The following is a 25975-nucleotide window of genomic DNA, read 5'->3' as shown; positions in this document are numbered from 1 at the left end:
AATTCTCCATTGACATTCCAGATCTTGCACACAATATGAGATCATTTTTTATTAGTAAAACAGAATAAAATGTTTTTTACACTAAAACTGTTGATATCTAAATACAAGAAATCTTACTTTGGTCTCTCTAGATATTCTCAAGAAGGCATCTTTTGTTATGCTGATAATGCCAACGGAGATAAAAACAGAAACATCAATCTTAACAGAGTATTAAGTCTGAAATTTGATTATGATCACTTAAATCCCAATATGTTTAATTATTTTTAGTGTTCATTATTCTATGATAATATTCATCTTGAATGCTTGTCTGGTGTGATTAGATGAAATTGTTGTAAGATTTAATTGATCTTACTGAGTTTCATATTATAGGAATAAAACTGTGAGCACTGTAGCAGCCACTGAATGGTCTATCAAATATAATTTGGATTATTCAAATAATTAAAACATTTGTTATTCTTTTTAAAAATTAAGAGGATTTTGAATAATTACGTGCTTAAAACTATTTGATTCCTGCAGAAATATGGATAATTGTGTGGCTACTGAGGTATTGTTAGACATAACTGATAACCTAAGAATGATGTTATAGTAAATAGTGAAAAAAATATTGTCATAAATTTTGTATAGTCTTCCAGAAATTCTCCCTGTTTTCAAGTTTACTTTCCACAATCCATTTGACAGCTATTAATATAAAACATTCTCAGGTTCCACTCATTCTTATTATTCCACTTTTTTGATTTATATTACATTTAACATAAATGTATGTCTATATTAGCCTTTATAGTACATTTCAATCTCAGCTGGGCTTACAATAGTCCACTGTGGGAGTAGGCTGGCATATGATGCATTGGCATATAATGCATTGACACAAAACACGTTCCCAAAGGAAAAAAAAAAAATGACAAGCTTTTTATTTGTAGCTTGTTACACAGCAAAATTAACTTTCTGCCTCAATGCTAAAACAATACAAATAGTGCTATGTACTCTTTTACACAAATGCCTCAGCTTAGTCCAAAGAGAGGTTTGTATAGAAAAATTTGTCGCTGACACACCTAATAATTTCACTGCATCTTCCAGACAGTGAATTTAAATTACTGAAATAGCATTACAACAATGGAAAACTTGACACAGCAGTACAAAATTTGTATTCAGTGTTTAATGAAATATACCAATATTGAAAATTTTGTGCAGTGGTTAAAAAAACAGATCATCATTTATATTTTCCTGCATTACATAGCACTATTTTAGTAGTTAGACAGTGGGATAACTTGAGTAATTAAAGCCTAGTGTAGTGCTACTGCTTTGGGATTCAGTCCAGGGTACCCTTTCTGTTTTTTTATTCTCTTTTTCTCCAGAATGAGTGAAGAATTCCTGGTAAGATTGCTAAGGTTACACTGTACTTCATGGCAAACACACCATGTGATAGTGATAGCTAATACCATAGGTGTGGGGAAGAAAAAACGTGAGGAACTTCTTCATTGCATGATCACTGTCTACTTAGGCTTCTATAGTTAGAGATTCCCATTGTGTTAGTGAAGCCTACTTATAATTTAGCAGCATGTCTTACTAGGCTTTACTGTGAAAATAACCCTTTTCGCTGCACAAAATTATTTAAATGGGTAATGACCAGAATTTATCTGTCAGTCTCTGATTTTCAAAGCTATTTTCTTTTCCTTTTGGTGAGTGCGTAGGGTTGGCTGCATACTAATGCAAGTCAATCCAGCCTCTACAACCCAAATAGTAACAAAAATCATAGGACCAGCTTATTAAGAATATGACCGTAAAACATGACCATAAAGCCATATGTCCACATAAACCACATGTGAGCACTGACATGACAAACTACTCAATGACTGACACACAAAACAATGCAAACCAAACCAAAGGCTCATTTTGCCTATATTAATTTCCTTTCTCCCCCAGCTGTGTAGTTTTATTTCATGTGGTGACCTGGGAACCAAGTAGAAAGGTTTTTTAACTGATAATCTTACTTTTATACTTGATATTGGTTTTAGTCCATTTATTTTTTGTCTGACTATGTCTTACTAATATTGCTTACTTATCTATGCTACTTAAATGTGAATGAATATAGCTATGGCCAGCAAATTGTTTCAAAAGAAAAAAAAATCACATGCGTAAGAGTGAGTTCTTAAGTTTCCTTCTCATGAAATTTCTTGCCATTTATTCATCTGGTCAATGTGAAAATAGAAGAGCAGTCCTAGTGAATCTACAGTATACAAAACTCTCAAAAGTGTTTATAAAAAATTTTATTAAGTAAATGTATAAGGATACATATGTAGAATGCATATCAGTAATATAACTTATAGACAGATACACCATGACATGTTGACCTCCTCACTGTATTTGTTTCAAGGACAGTTTAAAAATCCAATGATCTGAGCTCATTTCATCTAGTGAAAACTGGAGAGATAATAAAGAAAACTGCAGAGATAATAAAGCATAGGACTAGCAACCATTTTACTGTTAGTTATTTTACTTAAGATTAGTTTACTTTCTTCAAATTTGTCTTTGGTTTACACATTTTATTGCTTTCAAAGAAAATCAAGGATCAGCCAGAACTTTCATTGCCATAGTCTATTAATGTTATTTATCTGAGCCTCCACGGTAGCTTTTCCTTTTCAATAGTTTTCAGAACATATTCATCTAGCCTCAAAAAACTTCTTTAGTCAGTATGGTGGATGGTTCGAATTTAAAGTATTTCTGTGCAAGGATAATACATACTAAATAAACTTAGTAAACAAGATCCTCGTTTTCTATGGGGAGAAGTCAAATTTTGAGCTAAGAGTGCAAGAATAAATCTTTAATGCAAGTTAAATCTTTAAGTTTTAACTGATTTCCTATTGCCTTCTGCTTTTGAAAGTTGATTAGGATCAATTTTTAAGGTTTTTATACAAATTCAAAATACTGTTGTAATTATTATATATTAAAAATAATATAGTATTATCTTCAATTTGTTGTCTGTTCATGTCTGTATGTTAGGTTTTTATATTGGCAACCACTACAAGAACATATGCAGTATGTTCAGACCTTAAATACATATATTTAGAAAAGAATATCTTACTGAAATTAATACAGTTTGGAAAGAGTTTTTTTCCTGAAAGAGCAGATGAATGGTTAATAAAGCAAACATTTACATGGCGGAGGGGTTCTAAATTCAACGTCTTAAGTCAGCGTTTGTTTGATCAACAGTTGGCCCCTTTGAAGGGCCATATCTGTATACACCTGAGCAGATTTGTTGTAGGTACCAAATTCAGAAAGGACTACTGAGTCATCTGTTTGGTATCTTCTTTTCACCTATGAAATGTCATCTTCAGTGACACCATTAATGTAAGAGTTGTATTCAGTGACTCATTTCACAGACAGCCATGTCAGATGCCACAAGGGACTGTACTCTTCTAAAGCAAGGTTTATTTTTAACTTCATGACAGTAATATTGTCTAATCAGCTCAACTTAATATTCAAGTGATACATCTGCACCAAACATTTTGTTCAGATATGTTTGATGTATTTAATAGAATATTTAAAAGCTGTGCAAGCAAACTTTTATTATTTTTTTAAATGTATTTGTGTTCTTCATCTCAGTTTGTGCAATTCATGCCAACCTCCACATTTATCCTAGTAAGGTAGTGGGACTATGTAATGTCCTTGAGCATAGACACTGTTCAGTACACAGCTAGCACAGTCTCGGACAGAGTTTTTTCAGTGTCAGATAATGACTCCTGCCCTGTTCTGGTTATATGTATAGCTATACCTCATGGAAACGTCTTTTCGTCACACTGTAGATTATAAATTCTGAAAATTATGAGCCAGTCTTGAGTTCTGACTTATTTGGAATGACACCGATTTTCACAAAGAGAGGCTTTTAACTTCTCTATGTCAGTCTGATCTGTTTGTTCCCAAATTTGGCCTTGAAATTTACAATAATCTCCTGGATATCTCTTTCCATAGTTCACTATTAAAATAGACAATGCCATCACAATGTTTGGTATCAGCCAGCAGATGGTGTAGTATTCCCTTCCATTTCTGAGGCTCTATCAATGTCTAGAATTGGTTCACTTTGTATTTGATTCATCTATCTGCAGTGTACCTCTGGGGACTTTCCAATATTGCATAGCATATTGTCTCATTCCACCACACCATGACTGAAAAGTGTGAGATAAATTCAGAGCTGTCTTTCAGGACTCTTGGAGGCCATGGGCAAAGGATTTCTGGTGGTTGACCTCTTCTTTTTAGACAGTATTCTGCTTCAAAACTTCTTTTGGTCCATGCTCCTTCTCAGACATACTTACAAACAACGAGACTACTTTGGTTTTCCTCCTTTAGTATTCTTCTTGAAGTCTGTGAAGATTCATACATTGTGGTCCTGCTTACTCCAACATTTTTCAGGAACTTGTGAGTGCAGAACTGACCTAGATGTACAGCTTTCATGGTAACTGTCGCAATAAATTTTATTACGTTTCTTTCTGGATTCTGGATAGTTCTCTTGAAATGTTCAGCCATTGCTCTTTCCTGGGGAGGAGCATCATCATTATAACATGGGAAATTGGAACAAATGAGCCTATTGGACCAATGGAGCAGATTCCCAAATGGATATACCACTAAATAACTTTGAAAGTTGGGGGATGACTTTCAGGAGTTGTGAGTCAAAAAACCATCAGTTAATGCAATTGCTTTGTCAGTGTATGCCAGAGAACACTTAAAGCTTCTTGGCACTCTCTTAAAATCCCTTGGTCTTCTATCAGCCTTTGGTCTTCAGCATCAATAAGGACTTAACTGAAGTTTCCACCCTTAAGAGATCCTGTTAAACAGTATAGAGATGAATATAGTTCTTGTGACTATGGGGCAGCTACCATATCGGTCAGACATTTTTTACCTATTCTTTTCTTCACCTTGCTGGAAGTATGTTTTTTCTGTCTATAACCTATTCCAGGAGAGTAAAGTATTCCAGATATTAGAGAGGCATACACACCTTAAAGTATTCAAGTTACTGGAGTAAACTTATCCACCCTTCTGAAAACAAAGGTTTTTTATACATTTTACCATATATAATATCCTAACTAGTATTAAATATTACTATGATACCTTTTTACATGATATGCTATTAAAATATCATATTCATGTATATATACACATGTATATATATATATATAATATTATTTAAAATATCATTTTATTATAGTGACCAAAATGTGCCTGGTACAAACTGACCAGTTTCTTGAACTCTATTGAAATTTGATTTGTTACTTAGTTACATTAGTGATACCAATAGGTCTCAGTAAATTTTAGAGATTTACCATTAGAGGTCCTGAGTAATTGGGTCACCTTTAAACATATTTGTTTTTCAAATAAGCTTGATCAGTATGGAAATAAAGTCCAGTTAGGAGCCCTGTGCCAGGGCTTCCGGGAAATGGAGGAATGTCCAGGAGTCTGTGCATCTTGCTTACATTTGTTACTTGATTTTTAAAATGGGATAGTCTAGGTCTGGCAAGAGATTGACTAAATGTCAGTGTTTTGATTTTTAAACTGATAATTGTGTGTTTATTTCCTTTCAGAAATTAGTTCAGCAAATGTGCTGACAGTAACAGCTTGCTTTACCATCTTTTGTATAATGCAGTTTGCTGTGACAGATTATTCCCTCATCTGAATCCATACTATAAATCATTTAGATTTCATTGTATGTATTTAATATACAGTAGATCTCGGTTCCTGCATGTTTTAATGGTGGAAGAGGTATAACCAAAGATAGTAAACTTAAATTCATTCAAAATTAGATGAAGTTGGCTACCAACCTTTTATGAAGAGTTTCCCTCATTGTGACATCTCAGATAATTCTGGTCAGATAGCACAAACTTTTATTCAGCTCCAGTCAATAATTTTTAACTAGGTCTTTCCAGTACCAATGTGGCATTAATAGAACAATAATGAGTCACCAGAGGATGACCTGACCTTCCATGGTAAACGTCTTCCTCCTGGAATACTCCTCTCAGAGAGGAGAACTTAGAACTTAGGACTCATCTGCTCACAGAGCAGGCAGAGAGCAAGACTCACAAGCGGAGCTCCGAGCCTAGAGGCAGAGAACTGTTTTCACTGTTCTCACTTTCCTCCCAGATAACCCTCATTTTTTACGTGAACTTAATGAACTTTTCCCCTGAAGCGCTATGAGAAGATTACTTTACTGGAGTTCATAAAAAAATTTATCATCCTTCCTTGGCTGGTGCTGCATGTATCCCTTTCAGTCTTCTTTCAAAATCGCATTCCAGAGGTCAGAAATTTTTATGGCTTTCAGAAGATTCAAGATGGTAGCAATTAGAAAAGACAATTAGAATAATAAAATTTTAAAAAGTATTCATAGTTACAAACATGAATGGGCCTTAATATTGATAAATGCAATTACCAGAAGCTGCAGCATTACAAATTGTAAAAATAATTTACAGTTTTTACTTTTCTATCTTACATTCTATCTTTATCACATTGGTAAATCATTTCATTTTGTCAGTCAATTTCAATTGTTTGCAATACTCCATCATTTCTATCATTCTGAGTAATATTTTTAATTTTAAATTGTGGCCTGTGATAATATACTAAGCAGCATTATTTCTACGAATCCCCAGGGCACTCCACCATTAATGTTTTTGTTTCTTGTACTGTAACCAGCTTTTAATTCATGAAAGGACTTCATTTTGCCTCCTGTGGCTACTAAGTTAACTTAATAATATCCTGAAAAGGACTCTATTGAAAGCTTTTTGAAATCCTAATTCAATATCTAGAACCAGATATCATTTGTCTATTATTTTAACTCTTAAAACTGTCCCTTAGATTGCTTTTAATAAGCTGAATCTCCAGAGTACAGTCTACAGATTTCTGCTCTGTGTCTAGCAAGCCTGTTTCATAAGAGCAAGAGACATATAAAACCTGTCAGTTAGTGTCAGAAAACAGCTTCTCAGTTCTTACTAAAGTTATGAGACAACCAATTGAGTCAGTGGGCTCTTGTACATTTAGGATTCTGATTATACTTCTTGGAACTATAGATTCTTTTAAAAAAAAGATCAACCCCAAAAGTAGGTTGTTCTCATTAAGAGAATTTTGCGAATGTCATGTGAAATCAATAAGATTAACTGCATGATAAGAAATGAGTGAATAGACTGTGAATTTACTGAGAGGACTGTGTCTTCCTTCCTGTTTTGTACAATTTTCCATGCTTAATAATAATGCTATCCAAAAATATGCAGGTACATCTTTGGAGATTTATGTGATGTAAAAACTCTTTCTTTGTTGGTAGGATAGGAATAAAACCTAAAAACATGCTGATTGTAATAGGTGCATGATAGGTGTAGTTTTTTTGGGTTTGATTTTTTTTTTCTCTGACAGTGCTCAGAATTCCCCCATCACAATGTGTTTTTGCAATTTGTGAGTGAGAGTATAACTTCTCTGTTGCTGTAGAGAGCCATACGTAACCCCTTTAGTGTGCTCAGAATAAAGGAATAATGGCAAAGGCTTAAATAAGAAATAAATTGATCACATCTATATACAGAACCACATTTCCTGCACACAAGATGCACCTGTTCCCTTTAGGGTTAACTTTGAAATTGCACAACTGCTCCAAAGAAATACACTAATGTAGACTCACCTTAGAGCATTTGAGGAAATACCTCTTCTTATTTTTCTAGTTAACAAAGTGAACAGAGTACTGCTATTTTATTCTCTATATTAGAGGTTTTCTGCCCACTTTCCCACCTAGAGATAATTGTCAAGAGAAGGTGGTAGGAACAGTCTCACAGAACACTCTTATCATGAGAAATCACTATTCTAATTTGCTTTTCAGCCGTTTGGTTTCTGCATTTTTATTATATTTTACAATATATATTGTGTATGAAAATGCAAATATTAATGCATAATGATGTTTTAAAAGTTTTCACAATTTCTAGAGCCACAAAATGATCAATTTTTCATTATGTCTGAAACTTACGACAAAATTCAATAGATGGATGATTTTAGTTGTGCATTACATACATTGTGGAAGGTTTCCCGCTATTTTATGCCATGTCTGAATTATTAAAACAAAATAAATCTTTGGATAGTTGATTTTAATTTTGGCCACAGACATTTTTTGCTGTGTGGTTTTATCCCAGTCTTCCTGCTTATCTGCTTTTTTTCTATTTTTGTGTTATTTGCATAAATGCCAAAGAATTTTAAGTTAATTTGAAAGATAGCTTTGCATGAATAATTGTCAAAGAGAAAGGAAATTAATGCCAACAAATGAGAAAACAATTGCTTGGCCACTCCTTCTGAATGAGATAGAATCAGTTGACTTTCTTTCCTGATTTATAATTCATTCTTCATAATTCATTCTTAAAAATTAAAGTAAGAATGTTAAGTTTCATCTTATTAAAGTGGTAGCAAATATTCTTTGAGCAAGAAATGAGGGTATATAAGTTAATTTTAAATGATTCTGTACTGACACAATACATTGTATGTGTCTTGCTGGGATGGTCAAAGTCACCCACTGTTCTTCAAGTATGGTTTAAAATGAACTGCACGTTGCACAGAGTAGATAAGCGAAGATCAATACATATGCCTCCAAAAGGTAGCCAGAGTCTTCCAGCAACCTCCTTATTGTTCTTCTACCTTCAGCCTCTGCCTTCGAGGTGGGAGGGATTTATCTCCACTTAGCCTTTTCTTCTTCTGGGACAGTGTTATCCTCTTTGTTTTCCTTTTCAGAAAGGTGTCCACTGGTGTCTAATTAAATGCTTGCAAAATTGTAAATTGCATGATTCTTATAACTGCATGGCTCCTATGAATGCAAATTATCTTTGCACATCATGTAACGCTTATATTAGGCAATTGCAAATAAAAGAGATGAGTAAAATGTAGAGAAACAATATATCTCTTTCTGTCTTACTCTAAAGTTTAACATTTAGTGTGCTTGTGGAACTTTTACAACATATTAATAAAACTGTGTAAGGAAAACAATGGAACACTCGGGTGTATTAGGATAACATATTTTTCATGCTTTTCTAGAAACCACTTGATTCTGATAATCTAATGTGATTAGAGTTCAGATAGACAATAAAAAGTTAAAAAACATTTGTTTTCCTTTTTACTTTATTTTTTTCCCCAGTTTGATGTATTCTTATGTGCCAGCTTGTCCCTGTTACTTACCATGAGGAATTCATGGGAATATAATCTGGTTGTTTTGTAGTAGGATAAATATAAATATATAGGGTAAATTGATAATAATAACAGGTGCAATCTCACTAGTTCCCTGTATAATAATAGTAATGCTTTCCTATCTGTACTAGAAATATCTGATACATTTTAAATAATAGTTGCCCTTTTCATATCTGCATTGTGTTGGTGGTTCATAATGATTAATTGGTCTACTCAACTCTTTTTGCTGTTTTACTACATCATGTTGGTGAACTCCTGTACTGTAGCAGAAATTCTTGCTTGTCTGTCACTTTGACATTGCATGGGATACTGTAATGACCTATATCTCAACCATTTTTGGTCATTCTGTTTTCCTTTTAGGTGACCCTCCTTGATATTGGCAAGATCTGCCCTGTCTATAACATCAGCAAAGTGTATAAAGTCAAAATCTAGGCAGTACAATTAATAAGTTTGTTATTTAAATTATTGTGAGAAGTTAAATATCTGCAGAGTTAAATATCTACCTTTTCTAAAAGGTTCTAAATTCAGTTTCATTAAATTAAAAGTTTTCCGTTAGAGTTCATATCTAGTTACTCTCTTGCCATTTTCTGTTTCCCTTAAGTCAGATAATCTGTTGTTTTCCAGTTTATAGATTATCATATTGCTTTAAATATGACTGTTTAGGAAAGGCCAATGGCATACCAACTGACAAACTTCTATACCTTAAGTTCTCTCAAATAAGTAAGTTCTCTCTTCATTTATCAGGAAGATAAGCCAAGGAACTATTTTTACTATTTACAATGTAAACTCTTCATCTGGCTTTTCATTTTCTCAGCAGACTTTCCACTCACTATTAGCTGCTTCATAGGAACAGATTTTCTGCAGAACAAATTATCTCTAATTGTGATACTGCCATTAGTTTCCTTGCATCTTGTTGTGCATTGGTGTGTTATACCTATTGATAAAACAACTATAAACTGTATATTGTTTCTTTTTCACCTAGACAGCTTGTAATATGCATAGGTAGCATAGAAATTTAATGAAACAGATTTTACTGATGCTAATACAGTGGTTTTCATCATCTGATCATATTTTATAATAATTTATTTTTTTTAGTTGGCCTAATTGCTGAAATTCAGATTCTGGATTCTCACAACTTACAACCCTATTAAAAAAGTATAGAAGTTCATAATACTTATTTTGAGACTTATTAAAATCTGTAGCTGCAGCATTGTTGTCAGATGTGGACAAGTTTTGCCAAGAATTTGAGCTTTAATCAGCATTATTTGTGGGTGGATGTGAACAACAGAAGAATTTTGTGGGAGTAAGCAGAAAAATCACATTTTTCTCTGTACAGCTGTATAATAGCCACTTTTAAAAGCTAAATAGTAAATACAGAAGGAAAAGGTTTCACAACATAGAATGTAAGACAAAATATTTCTGGCTTCCATATTGTGGGAGTTATTATAGGGCACAAAATGCTAAGTAAAAATTAGTTGTATGCTTGGACAGCTGACACTTCAAGAAATGAGATAGAAATCAGAGTCCTTTTCAGAGCCATGCCAGTAGCCATCCACTGATGGCTTTGGAACCAACTGAAAGGTAAGGAGTATACACAAATGCTTTATTATGTAATGCTTGAAATACCTGTGTTGTGTAGAAATTTTGTTTCAAAATCAAGCATTTGTGTCATGTGAAAAAAAAAAAAGTATTTTTAAAACCAGAAATCATGTTGTCCTTAAAGTTAATGTGTCATCCTATGTATAAAAAATGTATAACTGTAAGACAATGTTGGTAGCTAAAGGTAATATCAAAGGTAATATCTTTTATTGACCAGTTATTGTCACTGGAAAACAAACAAACAAATATACAAAAAAACCCACCGAACAAGCTTTTGAACACATAATCTTTCCTCGTGTCTGGAATGCAAAAAGCATATTTCAAGGGGAAAGAAAAGGTAAGAAAAATTGCTCAGACTATGAGAACCTCTTTGAGAAAAAAAAGATAACAACTGTACAGAATAGATGAGATATTAGTAGAGAGAGGAAGAAAAAACATAAGGGATTCTATTACATGTGATTTGAGCAAAATAGTTGCAAATCTTGATTCAGTAACGTAACAAAGGTGTGTATTTCCATGGAAATAGTTTGTAATTTTGAAAGAGTTGTCCAAAGTGCATATAAGGAATGGATTAAAAAAAAAAATCTGATAAAGGCATTTTTCATTGTACTAATTGTGTATCTTCATTTTCATGCCTAAAGCTTTTCCCCAGATACAAGTAAACATTGTATGTTTTGTTTTAATTTTTCTGAAAGTGGAACATTCAATAATTGAAATGCAATCAAATAATTATGTAAACTATAGAGAAGTTAAAAAGAGAAATATTGAAGGACATCTTATTTTCCTATTGACAAAGAACAAGAAAAAATTGGGTCTTCATGGTCCTACTTCATCAAAGCTTTTTTGACCACCTGACCATTTCTTCCATGATACAGGCTTCTCTCTGTAGTGAATAATTTGGTTTCTGAATTAGGCTTTTTACCAGAAGTTTGTAGTTGCTAGATCTTCTGTTCTCAGTCACTGTGTGGGCTCACTTATTTTACCAGTTCATAAGCATTGTCCGTAGCATGCTGTATACTCAAGAAATACCCCCAAAAAAATTAGTATCAAGAATTTAGATATCTTATTATTAAGTGTTTTGTAAAGATCTTCATATGTGCTTGCTTGGTATAGTTATTTTTGAACTTTCACATGAATTGACCATGGAATATTGACCCTAAAAGCATCTGATGAAGGTGTTTTCCGTTCTTAAACAAAAAGCCAACAAGCAAAACACACAGAGAAGCCATCATATGTGGTGTTTTGGGTTCTCCTGTAGGAATGTTTAATTATTTTTTTTTATTCCTTCCTCTGTATGGTTCACTACAAGGACTTGATTTCATTCACATTTGTAGGTAAATAGGTATAATGCATTCATTCTTTTTAGCCTGTTGTTAGAGGTTAAAAATCAGTGTTATTTTCAAGTACCTCTTCCATTTAAATGTACAAGGAGCAGCTGAGGTCCCTTGGTTTGTTCAGCCCAGCCCAGAGCAGAGCAGGCTGAGGGGAGGCCTCATGGCGGCCTGCAGCTCCCTCACGAGGGGAGCGGAGGGGCAGGCGCTGAGCTCTGCTCTCTGGGGACAGCGACAGGACCCGAGGGAACGGCATGGGGCTGGGACAGGGGAGGGTCAGGCTGGGTGTTAGGAAAGGTTCTTTGAGAGGATGAAGAGGCTGGAACAGGCTCCCCAGGGAAGTTGTAATGGCATCAAGCCTGTCAGAAATCAAGTGTTTGGACAATGCTTAGACATACGGTTTGATTTTTGGGTGGTCCTGCATGGACCCAGGAGTTGGACTCAATGATGTTCCCTACCAACTTGGGTTATTCTATGATTAATTTTCATTTATCATAGATGAATCAGTTTCAACTTAAAAGACTGAAGTGGTCCAGTCAGTAGCTAAGATATGCAAGATATTCAGGTCTGCTCAGAGTCAAGCAGGGAGGAAAATGAATGACAGCGGCAGAGAATGTGTGTCTGCTACTTGCTTGACTTCCACAATTCAAGTGAGAATTCTATTCCCAAAAGATATTCAGGAATCGAGGGCTGGGGATTGGTTTGCTTAACCTGACTAACTTTTCTTTAGGATTTTTTGAGCTTCAACATAGTCTGTGACAAAGCTTGTTGAGTGTGAAGGAAGAAGCACCTACCAAATTTCAAAATATAATATCACTGGAAAAATAGGGTAGGGGCTAAGTAGTGTTTCAAGGAAGCGGTTGCCTGAAGTGGTGGATTGGTCTCTCAGTGATTTTGAGGATCTTACTGTGTTTAGGGAAAGTGCCTGGCTGTTGAGCCAAGCTTAGCTATACTCAGAGCTCTAAGAGACTGAAAGCAAGCAACTTCTGGTTCTTTCTGGCTTTCCTGAGTGTATGTAACATCAGGTTGATGGTATGTAGAAGAAAGAACGGGGAAGAATACTTGGATAGAGTGTGAAATCACTTACAAATTCATTATCATGGTATGGTTAGCACACTTTCTATTTTAGGAATGGAGGGAGGTTCCTATTAAGCATAGGTTTTATTCAGTTTTTCTTTACCTGTTTTCACAGTAGAGACCCATGGAATTTCTTTAGAATTCTGTTCCTGAAATCAATAGTAAATAAGTTTAGGTAAATAATCCTACGAAGTTGCAGATATCCTACGAATATCCTACGAAGTTGCAGATTCAGTATAAATACGGATACTTGTGCGATGCTGGATATTTTTTGGTTACAGGATTCTTTCTTATTTGTTCTTATAAATGTCCAAGTGAAAACATAAAGATCAGATATTTCTGAAGTAAATAGAATGTTATTCTTAAAATAGCTGCATTAATTTGTGTGGGTGACTTACAAAGTAAGGTATAAGCGAGAATATCAGAGTCTGGAACTGACTTACCAGAAAGCCTTCAATTTCTAATTTCAGATATGTGAACCTCTGGTTTCATCTAAACAAATGATTTGAGTGTCAGCTATTCAGAAAATATGTTGGAGCATATTAATTTTCATTCTGATCTTTAGGTCTAATATTTCTGTATTTCATTTATCTGATGATAAACCATATTGGAGACTTAATGTTATTCTGCAGTGATACAAACTCATTATTATCTAAACATACTTGTGTAGATGGCAGTAATTATCTATCAGGCTGATCATGTCGCATTAGTTTTGTATAATTGTATTTATTTGACTATTTATTTTATATTTTCAGGTAGAGATTGAGAAGCTGGACTATCATTATTATCTGCCTTTGTTTTTTGATGGGCTTTGTGAAATGACATTTCCATGTGAGTTTTTTGCACGTCAAGGAATCCATGACATGCTGGAACATGGTGGAAACAAGATTCTTCCTGTCATTCCTCAGCTCATTATCCCAATAAAAAGTAGGTAAAGATGTGTGGAAAATAAAAACAAACAAAACAAAAATAAGCAACTAAAATTGCACTTATACATTGTAGATTTTTGACAAGTTGCTAATTAAGCAATAAAACATGACAGGCCATACATACAATGCAAACCTGAATAAATTGTAAGGTATAAGGCCAGAAGGCTTATGCCTTCAATCACCTGGTAGGTGCAGTGCTCCAGAAAATTAGACTGCCTGGTGAGTCTTTTTCTTATTGCAGTATGGCTCTTTATCTTCTGAAATTTGAAGTGACATTTTCTTACCTAATTTTTATATATTTATTATACAAATCCATTACTGTATAAAACAGTTTGTCTGAAATGACAGGAGAAATCACCAGATGAAACTTAGAGGATTACGTTTCTTTATTCTTTTTGTTTATTCTACAATGGTATTATTATTATATTTATTCTCTAGATCTCTTTTCTATCATCATCATTACTTCCCATGTACATATATATATATATTTATATATAAACTGAGAGTTCTGTCTGACTCATGAATGCTGTAGGTAAAATTTTGGCATTCAATATTAATTATATTATTAATTAATTAAATATTATTTTTCAAGTTTTTATATATTCAAGCCTTTTTTGTTGAAAGATTATGTGAAAGATGATCAATTTTGTAAGTACAGGTGTAATACTACTAAGGCTAAAATTTATTTTATTGAAATACCTAGTCTTTCCTTTCCTCTTTCTTTAACTTAGTTCCTTCAGTAGATATTCTGAACCATCATCCTTCTCTAGTTTGGTTTTATGAATCTTAAGTCTTATATTAGTAAATTAAACAGTGTCGTGGTGCACTCCTGGGAGTGGGAACATGATAGTGTTAATTTCTTAGAAATGGAGTTTCAATTCATGCTAATTTGCCCTCTCCTGAAAAATTCTTGGACATAGGCCAGGACCATTCCCAATAGGCAGTTTTGATGCAGCCACCTTTTTCTTTTTTTAAGGGGGGAGATTATGGAAGTTTAATAGGTCAACTAATGTTAATCTGTGCCAGCTGGCTTCCATTTAATTTTTCAATTGTAAACCATATAATCCAGTCCTAAAAATCCCATATTTATTAAACTTGGCTTATATTTTGTGGTTGATCAGTAATGATATCATTGCTGTCCTTTGGCCTGTTTTCTGGGGATGATTCAGCATCCATGCTAATACAGAACAAAATGGAGTCATTGTGTTTGTGATACAGAATGAATAGTCAAACACAATTTTGGAAAAGGGGAAAGGGAATATAGTTTGGAGCCTTATGATACCAGTGTATTATTGGAAAATCAGAATTACTGTTGTTGTTTCGTTCGCTTTATTATCCTTTTAAAAATATCAATTAGAGATGTCATTATCTGTATCTTACTGTAGATTTTTGAAAATGTCAAAAGGTGCATGTAATATTTAGTAATGGTTACTCTGTAAGTGACACTTGTGAAAGGTTATGAAAAGAACATTACAAGTTTTTTCTCTCAAAAATGGGAATATATAAAGAGAGGAATCATGGCATTTCTTTAAATCTGTATTTTCAACACCATCCAAATTTATTTATAACAGTATCACTCTTTTTGAAAGCTGAAATAGTTTCTTCAGTAAAAAACTGCAGGTTTATGACAGCAGCTCCACACTTAGGATTTAAAAGTCTTGCTGAGACTAGAATCTAGCTTCAAAATAATTACCTAGAAGCTTTAGCTGTTACACAGCTTTTAGCATTAGAAAAAGACTGCTAGGTAAGAATATTTATATGGGTTTGATATATAGACTTTTAAATTGAATCAGAATTTAAGATGCTGAAACCTATTCAAGAATCTGCTGAAACCTATTCAAGAATCTGCTAGCTAAATTTAGTTGTTGGCGCCGTTTTATTTTATTGTACACCACTTATTTTTTATTAAAAAAAAATAATCTGTATTGGCTTTAATAAGTGAAGAGTCTAAATATTATCAATGACAAAGGCTTCTTCCTAACTAAATGCATATTAGTATTTTAAAAAGACACCACCACCTAAGGAATCTGAAAGTGTGTACCTCTAAGAGTGTTTTAAATTCACTATGCCCATGTAATATAGCAATGTAGTCAGAGCTGTATATTTTTGTGACTCAGCTGCATCCACAATAAGCTCAGCTATGTTTTACACATATTACTGTTACTGAAGTGTCCCTCTGGGTGAGTTATATCTTATTAACCAGTCTTCTTTTAGACCACTACCATATTTCTACTGTGAAAGACCAAATCAGTTGATTGTTAGGCATCGTAATATATATGATGGAGAGGAAAGGGATAAAAGAAAGACAGAAAAATAACTCTGCAAATGGAATGCTTTTAAAAGTATTTTTTTCTCCTGCATGTGCGTCAAAGAGAAACATTAGTAAAGGGCTGCTCTTGAAAACATTCTAAATTAAATATTAGAATTCTTTTTTATATGTTAGTGATTTATGGAGAAATCTGCCCTCCTGCCCAAGACACTTGCTTTTGCTTAAAGTTCAGAGTTTTTGAAAACTATATCTTAAAGATTAAAATAAAATTATTTAATGAATCTGGGGGTTACTGTAAGCTAATTGTTTCTACAGATTTTCTTCTAGTTATGCAAAGAAACAATGACTAACAAAAAAGAGATAATTGAAATTAACAAATAAAACTTCTTTTCTAAAAAACACACAAAATACGATTAAAATAAGTGGCATGAATGCTATTTAGTTGAAATATAATTGCTTATTTTTGTCACATGGAAAGACTTTTTTTAACTCAGAGGAAGAAAAAAATCTCAGAAATACTGATTTCTCAAAAAGAAAAATATTCAAAATATATTTTGGTTTCTCAAAATAAAAATTGAAAATATATTTTACTTTGATTTTACTTTGCAATGGCAAAGCATGATACAATAGCCTACAGAGACAGTCATTGTATGACATAAAAATAGGAAAAACAAATTACCTGTAATGTCAGGCCTGTAAGGAAACCAACTGAAAAATAAAAAATGCAAAATTAGAAAATGTAAATAGGTCAAGATGTTAAGACTTTTAATTCTCTTTCAGAGCTAGCATTGGCAAATCTATTGTATGAGTTATTTAAACCAGAACAGAGTTCCCTAATTTGAGATATTCTGCAAATACCGAAGAGATGTAGAGGTATTCTAAAAGTTCTGATGCATAACACACAGTATCTTCTCCCTTGCCAAGAAGATCCATACTGTGCTTTTTATATTGTAGACAAGGAAGGAGAAGGAAGGAGGCTAATTTTGCCCCACATCAAAAACTGCATCTCTGGCAGAAGGCAGAATAGAACCCAGATGCATATCTCTGGAGTGGCAAGCAGAACTGCCTGTAAGACTTACTTTGTTCCCTTATTTTTAGGGCACAGAAAGTGGCCCCCGCTAAGTCTTTCAATAACGCATTGATTTATCTTAAAACTGACTTGTGGCCTAAACTTACCTATAGACAGCCAAGAATAGCCAGGAAAAAGGGTGTGGGGGTGAGAGAAAAAAGAACACTATTTGCTTACCAATTAAATAATTCAGTTCTATATTCTGTGCAGTCATAAGGAGAATGTAAAATTATTTTTGACCCTTTTTTTTGGAGACAAATTTCTGTTAATATTACATTTGCCATGACAGATGACAGATCAGAAAGGCCATAATTCCTTTCGTTTGCTATCATTAGGTTACTGGATCTCTGAGGTTCCTGACTGAAGAATTCACCAGGTTTGACATGAGACACACAGGCAAAAACACACCGAGGGGGTCAGGAAGTTGCTGCCCCTTTGTCTTGTATTTCTGTGAGCAACATCAGGGACATCCAACACAGTGTATGGAAGCACCTGATTTCCTTTCAGAGGCACCCATTTCTCTTCATCAGCAGCAAGCATTTACTTTTTCTTTGTTGGCACATAGTTGTAAGAGCTTCCAACCCCTTCACACAAAGCAACCAATTGTTCCACCTCCCACTCCAGTTCCTTGCAATTGACTTTTGCTAATGTAATTGTTTTTCAGAGTGAAGTTACTTTTAAACTTCGATGATTTCAGTGTTCTAGTTTATAGCTGCACCATCAAAAATGAAGGAACAGTGGACAATAACACAGAAGTTGGAATAAAAAAGTAGAGATGATTAGTAGGAACATCTTGATAAATCTTTGCCAATGAAGAAAATCATGTGAAATTAGACAATTAGGAATCTTGGATCACCAAGTTGTCAGAATCTTTTCTGTTCTGTGCAGTGAATCCTAAGAAAGTCTGAATTTAAGCCTAGAAGCCAATAAAGCTCACATCTTTGCACATGAAATGTTACTTAGAAGTATTGTTTCTATGGAAGTATTGTTCCTACACAGTGCAGACCAGCATTTCTGATTTAGTCCAAAAAGAGCAATCTCTGTCCTAAAGAACATTGAAGTTTTTCTTTCTGAGTTTTTTTCCATGTTTCTCTCCTGTAGTCTCTGTCATTCACTGCAAGTGATTGTAATTAGGTTTATGTTAGATTCTGAAAGTCAAAACTGGTCACCTCAGGTGGTTTCAAATCACACAAACTGGATTCTTTGTTGCTCGTCTTTACTATTGTCTTTGAGGAGAAACTCTGTTTCTCTTTCAGTAGAAATAAATCTCATCAATGTTTGGAAAGTGAACTTTGCAATTAGCTTCTTTCACTTTCTAAGTTGGAGTTAGAGCTATTCTCTCCTGGAACATCGTATTTATTAAGACTGAATTTCACCTGCCATTTAAGTCCTATAAGTCCTTCTGCAGCCCTTTGATATCTGGAATAACTTCATTATCATCAGAAAACTTTGTCACTCATTAGTGACCATCTCTTCCAAATCACCTGTGACTTAGCTGGAAGGTGCGAACTTCAGCACAGATTTCTTCAATGCTCTACTAGTGATCTTCATCCTCTGTGGCCATTTATTGTTACCCTCATTTCCTATCTCTAGGATATTCATATGATTTATATGAAAAATATGGCAAAACTGAATGATTCGAGAGTCATCAATGACGGACCTTATCAAATACTTTTTGAACGTCTCAGAAAACTGTATTGTTTGGCTTTTCTTGTCCACATTCTTATTCAAGGATCTACAATATGGTTAGAACACTTCCTATTAATTTCTGCAGTACAGATGCCAATATTACTGGTCTTCTGTTCTACAGATCTTTCCTGAAATCCTCCTTAAAAATTGTATCACATTTCACTGATAACAAAGCTGGTTTCATTGAGAGGGTACTCAGTGCAGTTTAGTATCCTGAGACAGCACAGGGGGTGGAATACATCAAGGGATAGAGGGGAACACTGTAAACTCGCATTACCACTGAGAAGCTTTATGGGACTCTACTCTTACTGTATTCTTTATATTCTTTAATTTAACAGAGCCTGCAAATGTTAATAGAATTAAAGTTTTGCAGTTGCTGATCAGTTACAAGCACAACTAAAGCTGTAAAAAAACCACTGACTTTCTCTTGTGTTCTACTAGATCATATTTCTTACAAATATCAATGATTCAGTTCTGGATCTTGGCCTTTTATGTGCCTTAGGCTTTAGTTTTATGGACAAAGTCTTTGATGCCAGAATTAGCCTAAGGTTTTCATGCCTTGCCCTGTATTCCTCCTTCCCATCACCTCGCTGCAACACACCAATCCTTCTGTTTTACTGGAAGAAATGTCTGTACAGCAATATTGTAAATTGGATCAGTATCTTACCTGACTTCAAAAAAGAGCACAAAATTGTTATTCTGGTTTTCACTGACTTGATTGAAACACTTTGTAACAGCCTTAGTTACTATTCTGTAAAATCAGCATAATAAATCATTTCAGGGTATTATGCATTTTGAATGTTTTGGACAAAATTCTCTTAAAGAGAAGCTTTAATCAATTGCATTTTGTGAACAATTCATATTAGTCATTCTGTAAACCTGATTCTGTGAAATTAAGTAAAGAAACCTTGACCAATAAGATTAAGTAGGCCACAACAATAGAAGCACCTTTACTCAGTGCTTGTACCTCTGCAGGAGTCCTGCTCTATGTATCTTGTTCTGCTTCAAGTAAAGAATTTTCTAAAACAGGTGCCTCATTTGCCAACTGGGGGGAATATATGAATGCAAACTAAATTGGTTTTAATCTTTGGTTTTGAGTCCTAAGTAGAGAATGGAAACTGTCAGTGCATTTCTAAACATAGATTCACGGTTGTTTTTAGAAAAGGGGTTGAAGATAATTAAAGGTCTGTTCCAATTAAACAGAATTAAATTAACAATATAACTTTAAATAGAACTACCACAATTTAATTTTTAGTTTTTAGGGAAGTGATGGAAGTTTGGAGGATCTGATTTGATTAAGTACAGTCTAGGCTTTCTATGTTCTGTCTGAAGAAGAATGTTCTGACCTTACCTCTTCAGTGAAAATACATTGTCTTATGGAAAAGATCCGCGGTATATTGGGAGAAATGCTGTCGTGTTTCCTGGCTTATAAAATGTATTAATCCCAAAGATGACAACTGTGGCTTCTATTGGAGGCAACATTGAGACCGAGATAGGATTCACCAAACTGCCAAAGAAAAGTAAAAAATAAAATAAGAAATATCTACTTATGTAGCTTCTAGGTCTTTTTCTTTAAGATGTTAGAAGTATTACTCAAGAAAAAGACTTAAATTTTTAAAAAGTCAATTCTATTGCTGCATATATGAACTACTTCTATCTAAATGCATAAACAAGCAAGTAGCATATAAGAACAGTCTTAACTCTTAAACTAACAAAAGAAGAATTTTAATTTGCATACATTGCCAATAAAATTTAATGAAAAAAAAATCACTGAAGCTATCAATGAATTGGTATTATATATTGGCTCATTGCTAGCAAGCTTTAGTTAACAGCACTGTGAAAAACCTCCCTTCCCAAAATGTGCAGTTTCAAATATACTTCCAAATTTTATAATTACCTGTTATTGTGGCTTTGAATGGTAGAAACACAGAGTTGACTCAGATACTGAGCTTTTACACCAGCTTTTACATTTTTAAATTCAACTTATTAACATTTTTAAATTGTCTTTTAATTAAGAAAAAGTTATGGAGAACTTCAGTGAATATTTGAAAAAAAAAATGTAGCAGTACAAATTTATAAAGTACATACTTCATTATATTCTTGCATTAACCAATTACTCAAGCTGGAGGTTCTGCTGGAAAAGTGTATAGCTTCATCACAAGTAAAATTGTCGAGCTGACATGACATTAAAGAAGAAAACGTAATTACCAAGCAGAAGAATAAGTTTATTGTTTTGTTTGTTGTTTCAAAGTTGCTGCTTTCAAGAGTTCTACAATTCACAAAATATGGGCTGTATGACCAGAAAGGAAATATATACCACTGACAGAGGGAAATCCTCTAAAAACCCTTCAAGGAATTGAAAAGTATCTTTAACTGAGAAACAAACAGGTCATTTGCTTTGCTCTAATTGTCAAGATCCATGTCTTGCAGGAGACTTCTAGTTCAAGAGGCGATAGCTTAGTGTGGTTCCAGATTGGAATGCCTTGGATGTTATACATGTTTTCTTCTTTAGGGATAGGTGGCTGTCCCAGACTAAGAGTTTTAAAATGTCCTGCTGTGTTCTTCTGTAGGGATACTAGCACTTTCATACCTTTTTGGTAACCTCCAGATATCACTGACATTATTCAAAATGTTGAAATGTACTTATTTCTTACACAGGATTAAAATGTTCATCCTTTTATTCATGTGGGAGAATGGTCTGCAGTGATGGTAGTACACAGAAAATAATTACCAGATTTTTTAAAATAAGCATATGTTTGAAATTGATGTATCCTTGGGGCAGGGACTGTCTCTAATTAAATGTTTATACAGTGTCTAATATAATGAAGCCAGGAGCTGGTTGACTGTTATGTATGCCATGGTCCAAATATTTAATAATAACAGTTCTGCAGTCAATTTGATCTTACTTTTGATCATTATAAGTGTTTTCCTAACACATACTGCAGATTTATGCAATTTGAAGGGCTTCAGGCTAAATTCTGCAGTCTGTCTGATTCTACCATATCCACCACTTTTGCACTCAAAATCTTGATCCAAATTCTGCTTTTTCGTTGTTTGTGTCACAGGAGGGATGGGATAACCCTGTACTGAGGGAGGTGGGACAAGTATCCGACTGATTTTCTAGAATGCAGATGAAAGAAGTGCCAGTATTGCTATTTAAAGTACCAGTAAGCACCCCTATAGCACAACTCTAATTTAGGGAAGAATAGGTTATGTGAAAATGTTCTTTTGGATTCAGTATGTGTTTGGTTTGCTGTAATCATTGGGACTCCTTTTCAGCCATGAGACTCCTTCATACTCTTGACTTTATTAAGGGATTGATTTTTACCAGGATAATCCTGGCTTCCCCTCAAAGCACAACTGTCTTCACACAAGACAGAACCCTGAAAACAGGAAACTGTGAGAACCTTTGGGAGCCACCATCTGCAGATAAAGGTTTTAAAGATAACACTCTTCCTGGGAGTGGTTGGACAACCATTTCCACTTAGATGGAACCTCCTGCCTGCCTAAAAATAAGAGCCGTCATCCTCTAGGTCAGCTTCTACAGACAGGAAGAGCGATTCATGGAATTAGGTACAATTGATTTGTTGGTTAAGAATTAAGAATTTCTGATTTCTGTAATTGTTACATTTTATGTCTCTTGAGTTTTACAATAATTATTGTACTGAAAAATATAAGTATTAACGATAATTTTCCTATTAGTTCAGTTAGTTACTATTTCTGGGTATGACAGTTAAGTCATGAATAAAAATATATGCTGTAACCCCAGAGTTTCCTTTTCCAGTCACTCCTTTAAGAAAATGAAAAATGCCTGTTCTTCTGTGAGGGAACATTTATTTGTCTGGGAGTTGGATCTAATCTTTAGAATGTATCTGGGAGTCCCTCTTTGCTAAAACAACCTTAAAACACATGCCCATCAAAGCAAAATTTGGAATAGCCTACCTCTTTTCTGGGACTCAGTGTAAATATGCTATATTGATGGACTTTCTGTCCACACATTGATATGCTCAGAAACAACATGGAATTATATGTAGCCTGTTGACTACAGTAGGGACTGGCAAATAAGAAATTATGGAACTTGGTGTACATTTTCATTTAACAGCACTTCTTTAACTTGGAATCGCCCTGTGATGCCCTACAGGACTGTTAGACCTTGGGCTCCTTAACTCAGTCTAACAGTGATTTTAGTTATGTTCTTCATAAGCACATGAAGAGGCATGAAGAGAGGTTACTTACTAGCTGATTTTCAAAGGTTGTTTCTACACATTCACACAGCCAGTCTTCTTTAACCTTGCTTCAGAGCTCTAGCTCTGATTTTTTAACACTTAGCAGGCATAAGATAAGGAGCAGAAGGGGGTGAGACATCTCTTTTCTTAAAGAGGTGGGAAAACTGATATTACGCTTGCATGAGAATACTACCCAATTCCGTATGGAACAGCATGCCTGTGCACTGCCAACATTTAGTGCCAGAAGTACTGAATCCCATTACTTGAATGTGAACAGGCAGTTCTTGAAAAAGTAGTTAGTGAGTAAATCCTCTTACAATCTCAGTGTATTCTTTACACTGTATTTGTTTCCCAGTTGCTTATACTTTTGTTACATTGATTCACGTATTTATATACTTCTGCGGTTGTAAACATGTAGTATTGACTGAGATTCTCTTTCACATTTTTTTTTCCCACTACAATTATATGAATGTCTGTGTAAGTGGGCAGAACACTGAAAAATTAGATCAACTTATAATAGCACATCAAATTTGACAACAATTTCCAGCTGCGTAATTTCAGAGGAGGTTTTATAACTAGTGGGATTTTGGAAAATAAAAATAAAAATAAAAAGTGTATATTTATATGTATATTTCTCAAGCAGAACTCATTTTTAATTACAAAAGAGGGGGCGAAGTACTTGCTTTTAGTAAACTCAAAAGTGAAGAGAAACAAAAAGTATTTATGAAATGTCTCAGTGTCTTAACATTAAAAGAGTGACACTGAAAGCTAAGAGAATAATCTAAGTAGGTAGGACAAAATCTTTTTTTATTTTTTATTTTTTTGGAATGTTTGTCTTTAAAAAAGCCTACAAGGTTTTTTGTTGGTTTTTTTTTGTGTGTGTGTGTTTTCTTCCTGTAAACATTTGCTTCATTGTACTGATTCTCAGAATAGTAGGAATTGTTAGCTGAATGAATAAAAAGATCATGAAATAAATGGGTACAAACATACAAACAGGCTAATTGTTGTAGTAGAATGTATCTGTTGTCAACCTTTGCAGGTTGTCTTGCAGTTGTGCAGTTTCATTGGCCCCAAATGGTACTTATTGAACATTTATTTTTTATTTGTTTGGACCACGCCAGTATTACACAGGCAGCATAAAGGAATAATGGACTGCATTCTTTGGGTTACTGAAGAGTCAGCACAAATTGTGGGAACAAATAACAATCAGACAAGGCAGTGTTTTATAACATCAGGACTGCAATCCATCTTTGGGATCTTTCAAAGCTGGGCTAATAAAGGCCCACTTACAATCCCCAGCAGAGTACAGTTTAATTAAATTTGTCCAATAAAGTACTCCTCCCCCTCCCTCTACATTTTAAAAATTAATTCTGCTTTCTGCCTGTTGTTCTTCCTACATCACAGATGCACTGAGCCTTCGTAACCGACAGGTCCTCTGCATCACGCTGAAAGTCCTCCAGCACCTGGTGGTGTCAGCTGACATGGTGGGAGAGGCCTTGGTGCCCTATTATCGGCAAATCCTCCCAGTCCTAAACATCTTTAAGAATATGAATGGTGAGTTATCCTTACAGACACTGTGTCTTTCAACCCTTAAGGTAAAAAGGGGCTTGAGGCAGGGTTAATTAACAATGTAGTTAAGATTTATTATTGTGTATAAACTCAAATCCATTTGGAGCTCTAAATAATGTACCCCCCCCTTTACTATTCCCTAAGGATGCACTGAAATTAACAATTTCATTTATTACTCCTTGCACGTACAGTTTATTTAACACAGTACAGAAGCACTGAAGCACTTCTGTAATCTTCAATAATTAAATTGTAAAGTTTTGTAAAAGCCGTTTGAATACATTAATAAATTACAAAGGTTTTTTGCTCCCTCCAACATTTTAGTTCAGTTCAGTCATTTTGTTCAGTTCTGTCTTCACAAGAAATTCACCACCCCCAGCAGGCTTAGGAAGGAATAAAAGTAAAAGTAACAATCAAACTAATTAATTTGAGGGTCAAGAGAACTCCTTTTTGTAGAAAACTTTCAGGTCACATGATGTCTAGCAAAATAGTGAAGTTTGAAGTTATTGATCACTTAGCAGGTTTTACAATAGAGAAATTTGGAACTACTTTATATCTACAGTTGAGTATGCTATCTTCTTTGTAGTGCAAATCTCTCTTGCCAGTCTCACTCTTTAATAACTATGGTACTGAGAGCAGAGTGAGTACCATATACTGTGAATGCATTTACACCATAGTCACCAGGTAAAATCAACATGCTGTATCTTGCTTTCTCCAAGCTACTCTTTAAAATATTTTTCTGTAGTAAATTTGTCTGTATTATCTGTTCAATTATGTACCAAGTTATTGACTTTAAAATTTATGTTGTTCACATGCAGCCTGACAGGTCAAAAGAGCTTAATTCCTCACAGTCTTGCAAAAACAGTACTGACAGGTTTTTCATGAAATTCATGGCATTTTAATAGTTATCTACAGGACTGCTTACTGTTTGTGTTGCTACTGAATGTACTATCTTGCTCTCACTCTTTTAATACCTTGGATTGAAAAATGCCTGTCCAAAGACTGACTTGGAGAATCAAATAAGATTTAGGTTT

The 25975-nt window shown here is 34.2% G+C and overlaps 1 protein-coding gene across 1 annotated transcript in view; it reads left to right on the top strand.

Annotated features, from left to right (window-relative positions):
* The window catches only part of PACRG (parkin coregulated), a 220389-nt gene that overhangs the window by 102097 nt on the left and 92317 nt on the right, over positions 1-25975 (top strand). Inside the window, exons 4-5 of the mRNA XM_080584799.1 lie at positions 13949-14120; positions 24780-24929. Of these exons, the coding sequence (XP_080440925.1) occupies positions 13949-14120; positions 24780-24929 (322 nt within the window). The remainder of the gene's footprint in view (positions 1-13948; positions 14121-24779; positions 24930-25975) is intronic.

The sequence above is a fragment of the Anser brachyrhynchus genome (genome assembly GCF_964034855.1).
Source record: "Anser brachyrhynchus genome assembly, chromosome: 3".
NCBI lineage: Eukaryota > Metazoa > Chordata > Aves > Anseriformes > Anatidae > Anser > Anser brachyrhynchus.
This window is presented reverse-complemented; position numbering and strand designations above follow the sequence as displayed.